The sequence below is a fragment of the Lepus europaeus genome, chromosome 3 (genome assembly GCF_033115175.1).
Source record: "Lepus europaeus isolate LE1 chromosome 3, mLepTim1.pri, whole genome shotgun sequence".
Lineage (NCBI taxonomy): Eukaryota > Metazoa > Chordata > Mammalia > Lagomorpha > Leporidae > Lepus > Lepus europaeus.
In genome coordinates, this window is record NC_084829.1 from 72,307,256 (window position 1) to 72,321,641 (window position 14,386).

At 39.4% G+C, this 14,386-nt stretch overlaps 1 protein-coding gene across 3 annotated transcripts in view; it reads right to left on the bottom strand.

Annotated features, from left to right (window-relative positions):
- Positions 1 to 14,386, bottom strand: part of COL12A1 (collagen type XII alpha 1 chain) — a 125,458-nt gene that overhangs the window by 46,992 nt on the left and 64,080 nt on the right. For 2 of the 3 annotated variants that reach the window (XM_062186368.1, XM_062186371.1), the window contains exons 28-37: positions 12,644 to 12,783; positions 12,257 to 12,389; positions 12,118 to 12,144; positions 9,114 to 9,256; positions 6,299 to 6,428; positions 5,829 to 5,968; positions 5,329 to 5,458; positions 3,692 to 3,834; positions 2,126 to 2,255; positions 1,401 to 1,543 (exon numbers count right to left, since the gene is read on the bottom strand). In XM_062186368.1, coding sequence (XP_062042352.1) covers positions 1,401 to 1,543; positions 2,126 to 2,255; positions 3,692 to 3,834; positions 5,329 to 5,458; positions 5,829 to 5,968; positions 6,299 to 6,428; positions 9,114 to 9,256; positions 12,118 to 12,144; positions 12,257 to 12,389; positions 12,644 to 12,783 — 1,259 coding nt within the window. The remainder of the gene's footprint in view (positions 1 to 1,400; positions 1,544 to 2,125; positions 2,256 to 3,691; positions 3,835 to 5,328; positions 5,459 to 5,828; positions 5,969 to 6,298; positions 6,429 to 9,113; positions 9,257 to 12,117; positions 12,145 to 12,256; positions 12,390 to 12,643; positions 12,784 to 14,386) is intronic. The other variant, XM_062186369.1, reaches the window with a different exon arrangement.

Sequence of the window (14,386 nt, forward strand, 5' to 3'; positions counted from 1 at the left end):
GTCATCCAATATGGCCACTGGTTCAAGTCCCAGCTGCTTCTCTTCTGATCCAGCACTCTGCTATGGCCTGGGAAAACAGTAGAAGATGGCTCAAGTGCATAGTACTCTGCACTCATGTTGGAAACCTGGAAGAAGTTCTGGCTCCTGGCTTCAGATCAGCCCAGCTCCAGCCATTGCAGCCATTTGGGGAGTGAACCAGTGGATGGAAGAGCTTTCTGTCTGTCTCTCCCTCTCTCTGTCTGTAACTCTACCTCTCAAATAAATAAATAAATAAATCTTTGAAAATAATAATAAATTTGTAGAAGAAATTATATTTTAATGGTCTCAGAAGTAAAGGGAAACTGCATATTTGTCCATGGCGAGCATAAACAAACACCGAACATCAGCTTCACTGCTCTGGCAAACTAGCTGGTAATCCTGTTCAGCTCATTTTGATGAGAAATTCTCAATATTTTTCTATTAGTAAAGATGGGGACTTGAATTAAAGCCTTCAAGTAGGTGAAATATTTAACTGCATGGAGAGAGTATGTTATAAGAGATTGTGTGTGGTATTAAGGTTGCAAACCACAGACTTGACTTCTTTACAATCGACATGATGGGTAAACTTTCTGTAATCTATCACAATTAAACCACTAAAGTTCAAATACAGTGTGAAGTTTTTTCCATCAGTTACAAATGGATTTATATAGTAAGGATTATGGGAGCTTGGATAATCACATCATTTGAACTTTACCTTAAATATTCCAGAGTAATGAGTATCATATTTCACTAGACTTGGTTTCTATGGTATAAATTAAGTGATCGGAAACATGCAGGTGAGGAGTGGGCATTCGGTACAGCAGTTAAGATGCCACTTGGGATGCTTATATCATATATCAACCTGCCTAGATTTGAGGCCCCCACTTTGCTTCTGATCTAGCCTCCTACTAAGGAAACAGCAGGTAGTGGCTCAAGACTTGGGTCTGCCACCCACATAAGAGATCCAAACTGAGTTCTGCACTCCTGGCTTTGGCCTGGCCCAGCCTCAGCTGTTGTAGACATTTAGGGAGTAAATTAGGGGAAGCAAGATAATTCATTCTCATTCTCTCTCTCTCTCTCTCTCTCTCTCTCTCTCTCTCTCTCTCTCTCTCTCTCTCCGTCTCTCTCTGTCTCCAATAATTAAAAATGAATAAATGAAACTTTTTGAAAACATGCAGCTGATCAAGAGATGAGGTTTTTCTAAGACAGAGGAGCCCAAAAACTGCTCCTCTGTGCTATGGAAGCCCTGACTAGGGTGGTTTCATTTTCATGCCAGAGAAAGTCCTGTAACACATGACTGTCACACAAAAGTCAAGGACAGTTAAACCTTACCCTCCAACCAGCTAAGTTATACAGTGTCTCAAGTGTTATGTTAGACTTACATATTCATCAATTGGATCACCAACAGTGGGAGAATAAATGATCCTGTATTGCTGAACCGGCCCATCAGCATGATCCCAGGCTACAGAGAGGCTATTGGTTGTCTCCCCAAAGACTCTCAGATTCCTTGGTCCACCTCTGGGCACTAAATAAATAAAACAGAATTTGTTGCCTCCCTGGGAGCATTACCCAGGTCAGATTAAGGAAACTGCATGCAGGTGCTTCATGATTCACTGTGATAAATGGTTTATTCCCTTAAGACAAAATACCTATCTTCTATGCTTTCAATGTGAGATCACAGCTACAGTTCTGTTTTCAGTGACATAGAACCAAGTTTAAACTTAAGTATACAGATGTGGAAAAAAGAGATTGTTTTTACTAGTTAACCACCTCTGTTTAATGAAACATAAAAGCCAAGCTTTTACATTTCCAAAGTGCCTAGTTGTGAGAAGACCCACTGCAGGCCAGAGAGGAACCCTCCCTAATTTAGGTCCCAGATGAAAAATGATGAAATGAAGTTCATTAAGCACACAGGAGAATCATGGGCCCAAAGTTTTAGTCTGAATGTGAATGTGGAGATGCCCAAGCAGAATCCCATGCAGAAGCCTATCCCCTCCCTAGCAGAGGGAGAAAGTTCACTATACCCCCACTCACCACCTACCTCCCTCTCCTCACTCTCTCAGAGAAGCCCTGCCAATCTAGCTACAAGAGAATGGGGAAGACTCACGTGTGCGGCCCTGGCTGGGGCTGGGATTGCCCTCTCCATCCGAGTACAGGGCCACGATGTCCACAGAATAGGGTGTGTCAGGAGTCAGCCGCTCCAGGTGCACTGTGCGGGTATTTCCTGGCACCACAATCTACAAGGGGAAGAAATGCCAAATTCTGCCTGACAACAACCCAACTGCTTACAGAGCCTGTGGTTAGCCAACATACTAATATTTATAATACAAGGCTGAGCCCAGATATGTCAGCAGCCAACTGTGCTTCTTCATAGGCTTGACCAAAGCCACAACGTTAGGTGCTTTCATCCTAAGGAATTTCCATTCTAAAGAAGGTTCATTCATTTTTGACTCTTAATAGCTTCAATCATCTCCATTTATGTTTATGATAAAGATTCTCAAGCATAACATCTAGGGTTCATGATATTTATCCAAGAACATCCTGAACGTTAGATACACATAAGAGAAGGATTTCCACACCAGTGGAGGAGAGACAAAGGTAATGTTGTGTAATATGTCCTATCATACACAGGGGCAAGAAAATCAAGATTCTTACAAAATACACAACTGCTTGCTGTTTATCTCTGTTCATGATCATTTTTATTTTTGCAAAGACTTGTAAGCTAAATTAATCTATAAATTTACTTGACATTGGGTGTTCTGATAAGATTTTTATCCAAATTAGTAAATTTCTGAATTCTAAATTATTAGTCAACTTAAAAATACACCGAATAATATTATTAATTGAATAGATAAGGGATATTTGTAATAGCCAATAAGGCAAGCTTTAAGATAGCCTCATTACAAAGACATTAGTACTTCACAGCAAAAGTTCATATTGATAAGGTCTAGAAATAGTTTGCATTTATCATGGGGGGTTTTAATTCATTTGATTAATCTGAATTTTCCCAAAATTCTTTTCCTGAACTAATATTAGAATTAATACACCTGCCTTAACTTACCTAAAATAATCATTTAGGGGTTGGCATTGTGTTTCAGCAGGTTAAGACACTGCTTGCAACCCAGCATCCCATATCAAAGAGCAAGTTCAAGATCCAGCTACTCTGCTTCCAATCCACCTTCCTACTAATGTACTTGGGAGTCAGAAGATTATGACTCAAGTACATGGGCCCCTGTCACCCATGTGGGAGATCATAATGGAGCTCCTGGTTCTTGGCTCCAGCCTGGCCCTGAACTGGCTGTTACAGCCATCTGGAGAGTGAACCAGCAAATAGAAGATATCTCTCTCAGTTGCTCACTAGCTCACTAGCTCGCTCTCTCTCTCTCTCTCGCTCTCGCTCTCGCTCTCTCTCTTGCTCTGCCCTTCAAAAAAAATAAATCTTTTTTTAGAAAAATCTTGTAAATATTATATACTGGCATGTCTGTGCTTTGGGCTCTTACAGGCTACTGAAACTGCACAAACATGCAACTGCATTTATCAAGAAATACAATTTCCATGAGAGGCAGGGACACACCAGTAATAGGTTTATTGTTCCCTGCCAGCAGCCATGGTAGGAAGCACAACAGAATCTACAAATTCTTTGGCTGAGCTCTAAGGTGACAAAATTACTTACAGATTCTGAGGGTCTTGTGCCAGCCACAGGAGAATACACAACACGATACTGCTGCACAGGCCCAGGAGCAGGATCCCAGCGAACATCGAGGCTGTTGGGTGTGGGGTTATACACCTCCACATTTCTTGCCAGTCCTCTCACCACTGAGGAAATGAAAGGAAACACCTGTTTCTTGAATCTGCCTATGTGTTTCAGGCTTTTATCACTTTTCTACAACCTAAACTCTATAATAGGATGAAATGTTATGCCATTTAAACTTCTAATTATCTATATACAAAAGCAAATTAAAACTCTCCAAATCTGAATTTAGTCAAAGTTAGGCAACTATGATCTCTGTCTATATGGAAGCAATGATGTTTTCAATAAAAACAAGCTAGTGAAAGTAGAAGAACTGGACTGGCCCTAAAGGGCATAGGATAAGGGGAAAGAAACAGGAAAGGGGCTTTGGTTTTCCAGGGAGAAGAGGACAACTATTTCACAAGATCTATCTTCTAAGTAAAATCTCACAACAGCAATGGAGACACTCTAATTCACTCATTCATTCTTTCATTGATTCCTTCTTTATTCAACAATAGCTACTAACAACTTCTGTGCTTAGAAAAATATGATACACTCAATTCTCAATAGGGACTTAGAGAAATCTACCAATTAAATCCATGTACTAATCCCAAATTCTAGTTTAGCCCATACTGTCATCTTTCCAGACCACTACATTTTTTATCAAAAGAAACCACCCATGCTGTCTTTGTTTTAACTCTCAGGAAGTATATTTTTAAAGCCAAAGAAACATTTATCAGCATGCACAAAAGCCTTCAGGAAGTACTTCAAAGAATAGTAAAACCACCATAAACTGATTTCTTAAGATATTAACGGCAAATTAAAGCCTACAGAATTTTAATGTCCAAAAGCACTTCCTCTGCAAACCAGAGAAATGTACGCAATCCAAGTAATGCAATGAACAGTTTAACAATTTACACCATGTAAGCCAATTGGAAAACAATGCTTCATGCAATTTTATAAAGCACAAAGCAAGCTGAATGAATTTTGGTAAGAGAAACTGAAGAGCTGAAGTAACATTCTAATAATTATATACACACTTTAAAATCCTAAAATTATTTTAAAAGAATGTCACTGGGGCCAGCACTGTGGCATAGTAGAGGGTTAAGCTGTAAGTTACAGTGCCTGTATCCCATATGGGCACAAGTGCTCCACTTCCAATCCAGCTTCCTCCTAATGCTCCTGGGAAAACAGAATATGGCCCCTGCACCCACATGGGAGACCCGGATGGAGCTCCTGGCTCCCAGCTTCAATCTGGTCCAGCCCTGGCCGTTGCGGCCATTTGGGAAGTGAACCACAGATAGAAGACTTCTCTCTCTGCCTCTGCCTCTCTCCCTCTCTGTAACTCTACCTTTCAAATAAATAAATAAATCTTAAGGAAAATAATTTTCACTATAAATTTTTTATTTCATACACTAAAATGTTAAGGGTTGGTAGTGTTTGGGAGGTGTACTATGGATAATTATAATATTTTTAATTCCATCATGAATTTGCCTCACTTTCTTTAATGGCCCTCTACAGACTTTATAATGAAAAGCAGCACTTAAATGAAATATTAGCTTTTCTGCCTTTTTACTTACATGTCCTTGCAGTATCTGATGTGCGTCCTCCATCACCTTCATTATAAACAGGAACTACTGTAATGGTGTATGGGGTATCTGGCTGCAGATTCCTGAGAATGGCATAATTGGTATTCCCAGGGATTGGTACCTAAAGATTTGAATGAGGCACAAAGTAATTGATTTGAAAACCTTGTAAACAATATAAAACCAACTCAAGATGAAGTCAAGAATCATGTTCCATAATATCGAGATATAATGATTTACCCCTCTATGAACTATCACAGGAGGTTGTGAAGACTTCTATATACTCCCACTTACTCCTGGAATGACCACTTCTTCCACAGGCCCTAAGTTTGCAATGTTCCTACTACACAGGCTTTAAGATATCAACTATGCACCCTTAGTCAGGTCCTAGTAAATAAATATGAACTTCAACACTAAAGCAAACTGGTTAACTCTTTCAGTTCCCCTTTTAAATCACTCAACAGCTAACATATTTCACTCCAGGAAATAATTACCAATTCCTCTGGGCCACCTGCTGTTGGTGCATAAAAGAGTTTGTATTGACGAGGATTTCCCTCTGCATGGTCCCAGCGAACATTCAAGGTGCTGGTAGAAGGGTCATACACTCTTAGGTTCCTCACAGTATTCAGAGGTTCTGAAATGCACAGAAATCATAGCACAGGATGATCCTAACAAGCAAGCATACACAAAATACAAGTTCCATGATAACTCACAGGCATCCAACTGTCTGCTGTGTGTAAACCACAGCAGACACCCCACAAATATTTATTGAAGTAGTGAATAAATGCAAAATGTTAATCTGGTACATAAGTCTCATCTACCCACAGAGATGGAAAATTCCAAAAATTGATATTTAACATTAGTACTATTTTTAATGAATCAAAGTCACCTGTAGTGTTTTGAGATAAGGTACAATTCTGGCAGCAGTTATAAAAGATGCTACAAGGACTTTGGTTTTACTTACTAGTCTTGCCTCTTCCCGTCATCCGGCCCCCTTCGCCATCAGGATACAGGGAGGACACGGTAATCGTGTAAGGAGTGTCGGGCTTCAGTTTCTGCAGGACCACACTGTTCTGCCGTCCTCCTATTGTGGTCTTGAGTAAAACAGGCCTTGGTGAATATTAGCTGTCAGTCTCACCATCAACCACCATCTCAACAAACTGCTCGAAAAAGCTTTCTACAGAGGTGCTGTTTGAGACCCTGGGAAGCTTCTGGAATCATGTACCACAGCAAAAGCTTAAGACACATCTTATGGTAGAATTTTACATGAAAAATATGCACCTCAAATCACAAAAAGCATCCCAAACTTTAAAACTGGTGAACTCAAAAAGATATCTCAACTTGCCAGCCACAAGCACTGCAAAATTTTATCCAAAACACATTTCACAGAACTCTTCCAAGAGAAGGGATTAATCACAAGTGAGCTACAAAAGGACTTTAAGATACCAAAGAACTGCATAATTTTAGAAGCGCTCTGCACCATTCAGCATTAGTCTCACTTTTTTGCAGATGTTTTTTATTTACTTTAGAAACACATTAAAATGATTCAGCAAAAGATCTGAAGATCTTCATGTTTCCCCTAAAACAGTGTCACTCTAACAGAATTAGCTGTGTAAACGACAGGACCAGATTGTCTGCCAAGCCACACTCAGGCAAGAGTTCCTAGTTGTCTCCACCATAACAGCCTGGTGCCATGAAGCTTCTCAACTTCCACAAATTATGGAGTTTGAAGTATTTTATTCATTGCTTAAGGCCGTCTAGCTATCTTGTTGAAAGAAAATTTGTACGATTTGTTAACAGTCTACTGAATTAAGATGTTTATGCCATGCTAATTAAAATCACATGAAAATGGCATGTTGCCCACAAGTCAGTGCACATGTACATGGCTGTATGCGCCAGTACAGACCAGATGTTTCCAGCTTAGCACCCATCCACTGAAGCAGTCTGAGTTCCAGAGAAGACCTCAGCAAGTCACTGAAGGCATCCTCAACATGAACAAGTTGACTTGCAGTAACTAATCTTAATAAATTTATAATCTGAGGTTATGAAATAGATGTATCAATTTCAATACAAGCCATCTTCATAAAAATTTGATACACAACAAGTCTTAGAGCATCTACTTAGGAAAACCAGTCTTATGAGTAAGCAGAGGTGTATGGACCTACTTTTCCCATCCAACTCCACAAAAATAATTCCAGCTTTAGTGATGCATTACTTTGATTATTTCAGGGACAGCATTAAAATCCAAATATCCCTCACAATAACAAACCTTACAGGATGAGCAGCTCATACTTCCCAGGGGATAAGTTTATGAGACTCTTTCTAATGATAGCAAACAGCTGAAGGACAGTAAACAAGACTCAAGAGAAACAGTTGGAATACCAGTGTCATCAAGAAAGGAAATGCTAAAGACAAGCTTCACCTGCTTTTTAGTTTTACCAAATCTGGTCTGGCACAGAAAAAAAGAAGTTCTGTTTCTAAAATTAAAATATCAGTCCATATCATTTGTTTTATCTCATTTTTATATAAAAGCCATTGGTTACAGCTTCTATTTATTATTAACAATCTATTTAACTAAAACAATTTCTCAGTCCAAATGCATCATACTACTTAAGACTGGTGCTATGGAAACCTCAAAAGACAAACTCAGAAGTGACACTAAAGACAGGAATGTTTCTAATGCGTCTAAGTCCTCTTACAAGGTTGTATCAAAGACCTTGAACCACAAACCCAAAGTCATTGCCCACCTGAACTTCAAATAACATCTCTGAACTAGCAAGACACATCATAGGTGTCAAGACCCACATATGGATAGGGCTGGCGCTGTGGCTTAGTGGATAAAGACACTGCCTGCAGTGCTGGCATCCCATATGGATGCCAGTTCTAGTCCCAGCTGCTCCACTTCCGATCCAACTCTCTGCTACGGCCTGGGAAAGCAGTAGAAGATGGCCCAATTCCTTAGGCCCCTGCACCTGTGTGGAAGACCTGGAAGAAGCTCCTGGCTCCTGGCTTTCCATCAGTGCAGCTCCAGCCATTGCAGCCAATTGGGGAGTGAATCAGTGGATGGAAAATCCCCTCCCCTCCCACTTCTCCTTCTCTCTATGTAACTCTGACTTTCAAATAAATAAATAAATCTTTAAAAAAAAAAAGACCCACATACGGGGCCCAAGTTATGGAGTAGCAGGTAAAGCCACAGCCTGTGACGCTGGCATCCCTTATGGGCACTGGTTCAAGTCCTGGCTGCTCCACTTTGGATCTGGCTCCTTGCTAATGGCCTGGGAAAATGGCTTGAATTAGGTGAATGGACTACAAGGTCAGTAAACATCAGATTTAGAAGGAACCCTATGACATTCCAAACCCAGAAAAAAACTGGAATATATAAAAGAAAATAAACTTTATAATTATGTTTCACAAATTTTCAGCATTTGATACAGTTTCAAAGGAGGACGGAAACCCTACAGAGTCTCAAAAACTATTAGATTCTGAAATCCATAATCCAGTGCTAACACCTTCTAAGAGAACCATGAATAAGCTGGTGAGCATGCCTGATGCTTTGAAGCTACTATGAGGAGCAACTGTCATCTCCCATGAGAACATTCACTCAGCTTATATTAGGGCCTACCACTCATAGCACCAGGTAAAGAGTCAAACGACCGCATTCAATATAGTAAATCTTGCATCCCATGAAAAACTTAAGCATGACTAAGCATTAGGGAGAAAGGCATTTAAAGAGGAGAGGTAGAATTTATCCAAGTTATAGTCTTTATAAAACAAATTACCGTTTGTTCATTGCCTTCCCCTGTTGAAGGCTGATAAGTGATTCTGTATTTCTGCACACGACCACTAGCAGGATCCCACTTAACAGTCAAACTGTTAGATGTTGCATTGTACACCTGAAGGTTTCGTGGGCCACTTTTCGGAGCTGAAAGAAAATTTTTGAAAACAGGGTAAGCACACAGAACAATGCCACCCCTGAATTATGTATGATTACCAAGGAAATCAAGAGAGCTTCATACCTCTGGGCTTAAAATTAAATTTGACACCAAAATAAAGACAGTTGTTGAGTCTTAAATGGCTCCTTGGTATGAATGCTTATGAACCCCAAAATTGATAGGTGAGAGCCCTAGCCTCAATAGCATAGTATTTAGAGATGGGGCCTGTGGGGTTAGTTGAGATCATGACTCATCCGATGGGATGAGTCTTTTTTTTTTAACTTTTATTTAATAAATATAAATTTCCAAAGTAGAGCTTTTGGATTATAGCGGCTTTTTCCCCCCATCCTCCCACCCACACCATCCCATCTCCCACTCTCTCTACCATCCCATTCTTCATCAAGATTCATTTTCAATTATCTTTATATACAGATCAGTTTAGTATATACTAAGTAAAGATTTCAACAGTTTGCACCCACACAGAAACACAAAGTGTAAAGTACTGTTTCAGTACTAGTTATACCGTCAATTCACATAATACAACACATTAAGGACAGAAATCCTACATGGGGAGTAAGTGCACAGTGACTCCTGTTGTTGACTTAACAATTAACACTCTTGTTTATGGCGTCAGTAATACCCGAGGCTCTTGTCATGAGCTGCCAAGGCTATGGAAGCCTTTTGAGTTCGCCAACTCCAATCTTATTTAGACAAGGCCATAGTCAAAGTGGAAGTTCTCTCCTCCCTTCAAAAAAAGGTACATCCTTCTTTGATGGCCCATTCTTTCCACATTTAGGGTTTTGTGTTTTTGTTGTTTTTTTGTTTGTTTTGGTTGTTTTGTTTTGTTTTGTTTTGTTTTGTTTTTTGACCACAGTGTCTTGGCTTTCCTTGCCTAAAATACTCTCATGGGCTTTTTAGCCAGATCCAAATGCCTTAAGGGCTGGTTCTGAGGCCAGAATGCTGTTTAGGACATCTGCCACTGTATGAGTCTGCTGTGTATCCCACTTCCCATGTTGGATTGTTCTCTCCTTTTTAATTCTATCAGTTGGTATTAGCAGACACTAGTCTTGTTTGTGTGATCCCTTTGACTCTTAGACCTATCACTATGATCAGTTATGAACTGAAACTGATCACTTTGACTAGTAGTATGGCATTGGTACATGCCACCTTGATAGGATTGAATTGGAATCCCCTGGCATGTTTCTAACTCTACCATTAGGGGCAAGTCTGATTGAGCATGTCCCAAATTGTACATCTCCTCCCTCTCTTATTCCCACTCTTATGTTTAACAGGGATCACTTTTCAGCTAAATTTAAACACCTAAGAATATTTGTGTATTAATTACAGAGTTCAACCAATGGTATTAAGTAGAACAAAACAGTACTAAAAAGAATAAAGTATTAAGTTGTTCCTTGACAGTCAGGACAAGTCATTGTTTCTCATAGTGTCCCTTTCACTTCAGCAGGTTTCCTTTTAGGTGCATAGTTAGTTGTCACCGATCAGGGAGAACATATGATATTTGTCCCTTTGGGACTGGCTTAATTCACTCAGCATGATGTTTTCCAGATTCCTCCATTTTGTCTTTATAGAAGGAGACAGGAGAGACCTTGTTGTCTTTCTCTCTTTACCATGTGAAAACACAGTGAGAAGGGAGCTGTATACAAGCCAGGAGGAAAGCACCACTATGAACTGAGTTGGCCAGCACCTTGATCTTTCCAGTCCCCAGGTGCTCAGCAAGGGAAAACCTCAAAGGAGTGCTCCCAAGGGAATCCTAAACGTAGAGTTATTTGTTATAGAATAACTGTCTGTCTCTCCTCCCTTCTTCCTTCCCTTGTTTAATCATTAATTTGTTAAAGTATTATGTAACAAAATTTTCTGAATACCTACTCTCTGACAGAGAAACAGAGGAGAGACCCCACACCTGGATGGAGTTTACCATTTAATGAGAGATAGGGATATGTTTCTATTGTTTAACCCATCCAGTCTGATATTTTACTATGGTAGGCCAAGCTAATATACTCCTCAACAAGTAGTAGCAAAACAAAGTTTGTTTTTTCTTTTAAGAAAGTCTTCATAGAGACATGCACGGTAGCACAGTGAGCCAAGCCCCTCACTGAGACACCCACATACCCTGTCAGAGTGCTAGTTCAAGTCCTGGCTACTTCACTTCCCATCCTTCTCCATGCTAATGTGCCTTGGAAGTAACAACTGAGTCCCTGCCACCCATGTGGGAGACTTGGATGATACTGGCTCCTGGTTTCAGGCTAGGCCAGCCCCAGCTGTTGTGGCCATTAGGATAATGAACTAGTGGATAGATGATCTTAGTCTCTCCCTCTCTGTGTCACTCTGCCTTTCAAATAATAGATAGATAGATAGATAGATAGATAGATAGAGATCAATCTTTTAAAAAAGGAAAGGAAGCCTCATGTAAGGGGTGGGCATTTGGTTTAACAGGTAAAAGCCAGTTGGGGTACCCATATCAGCATGCCTGGTTCGAGTTCCAGCTCCATACCTGATTACAGTTTCCTGCTATCGTGCTCCCTGGGAGGCAGCAGGTAATGGCTCAAGTTATTCCATCCCTATCACCCACATAGGAGAAAAAGGTTGCCTTCTTGGCTCTGAGCTTCAGCTGGGAACCTTCTCTCACTCACTCACTTGATCTTTGTGTTGTGTCTGTCTCTGCATCTCAGATAAACTTAACTAATTAATTTCTTAAAAAGCCTATTTAAAAGCAGTGACAACTGATATCTTACAATAAAAAGTAGAATACCTATTCAAAAGTGTGTTTTATAGTATTTTTCATTCATCGATTGTTCATTCAAACAAATAATTCACCAAATTAAATTCTTACCTTGTGTTGTTAAAGGTATCAGACGCACTAAAAAAAAAAAAAACAGAATTGGGGAAAATATCACCAATGTAGCTGTAGCTCTATTTTTTGAAAACTAACTTTAAAATATCAATATCCTATTTGAAAGTTGAATACCTACATGTGCGCTCACTGCCGGTCAGGTCATCACTTTCTGACTCATCAGGATAGATGGCAGTAACAGAAACTTCATAGAGAGTGTTGGGGTTCAGATTTTCAAACACCAAAGTATTTTCATCTCCATTTAAGATGGTCTTGGAAAGAGGACAAAAACACACCCAGACAAAATTAAGTATCCACTTATATACACTCAATGGCATTTTGCTAACATTATTTAATCAAATGTTCCTCCTACTTTGTTCCTCCTGCTATGAGCTCAAATGTCATTATTTGGAAAAGTTTATCTGGTAAATAGAATGTTTATCTGATAACAGTGTAACACATATTTCAAACAATCTCCCCTATAATGAAATGATACATGTAAAAAAAAAAATAGAGTTAATACTACCTCCATCTTATCTGAGCTCCCAAAAGGTGCCCAAGTTATTCTGTAGAGAGACACATCTGAAGCTCCATGATCCCAAGTTCCTCTGAAACTCTCTGGTGTTACTTCAGTAATCCTTAGATTTGTGGGGGCTGGAACAGGTCCTATCATCAAAAAAGACAGACTAAGTTTTTTAATGTGAATTACAAACTTAAATTAGTATAATAAATTGCCTTTTTGTATTTTATTTGACATGGAAACACTTAATATCTTGCTTAGAACCAAATATTTTACCAATTCAATTCATTAGAAAATGAATACAACACAGAGCTCTGGAAACTGCACACATTATTTTCATATAGTTCGTTAGTAATGATATTCCATTAAAATCATATTTAAAGGTGCCATTTAGCAGCAACTTCTAGCTCTATAGTTCATAACTTTTTTGTGTCTTCAACTCCATGAGAATCTAATCAAAGTCACGAACTCTTAAACACAGCAATAAACAAAGCACAAGTTCGAGTATATAATATCAGAGAGTTCATGGACCTGTCTGTTCTAGTCATCAAAGAGCCTCCAAGTCATAAGAAGGGTCTTCAAAAGGTTCATGGGAAAACACACATTATTTTTTAATTCCATTCCATTTTTCCATGATCACTTTGAAGTTCCCCCATATACAGATCCCTGGTTAAGAAGTCCTCCTTTCCCCCAGAAAGTCATGAACTAAGTATACTACTATATAGCACATTCAAGATGATGGCCAAGGAAATAGTTACTCATTTGTTGTTCAGAATTTATTGTTCTAATGCCCAAAAGAAACCCATTTTTACAGATATAACCACTGAAGTTAAAAATGAAAATGTCTATCCTACTTCAAACAACACCAAAAGTATTATACTCTGAAAATTGCTGATGAAATTCCTGCCTAAACATACAGTGAATTCCAACCTAGGAATATTACCACACAAAAGAAATTCTGAACATGTTCACAGTTGTAATTGAATTACAATCATACCTTAGTAATCTATGCATAAGCTTTTCTCTATAAATCACTAATATTACACATGATATAAAGCAAACTGTACTGACCCAGAATGCAAAATGCCAGGTAGCCCTGATGACCAGTAAAATTCCAAATCACAGTCTCTCCATTGACCAGAGACTCTGGTTGGTTTGCAACACAAGCAATTCAGGATTGCCACTAGTCCTGAACTTTTAGTGTCGATTACTTCTCTATCTCCTGGTAACCAAAGCCACCTACCTGAGGTGGGATTTGTGGTGCAGCTTGTTAAGTCACCACTTGGGATGTCTGCATCCCATCTTGGAGTACCTGGGGTCCTCACGTGATCCAGCGTCCGGCTAATGTGCCTTCAAGGCAGCCGGTAATGGCTCAAGTACTTGGATCCCTACCACCCATGAGGTAGACTTGGATGGAGTTTCTGGCTACTAACTTAAGTTTGGCCCAGTCTCAAGTATCACGGGCATTTAGGAGTGAAATGGCAAATGAAAGCTATCTCTCTCTCTCCCACCCCCTGCTCTCTCTCCTCTCTGTTACTCTGTCTTTCAAATAAACCTTTTTTAAAAAAAGCCAATTACACAAAATCTGAAGCCATCAAAAATGTGTTCCTAATAATTATAAATCAAAGGACCAATAAGATAAATAGAATGGTATCACTTCCACAAGCATAACTGCAAAACAAACCAATTCTTAGGGGTACATTTTGGGTATATCTAAAACTTACTTGGAAATCCTAAAGATTGAAAACA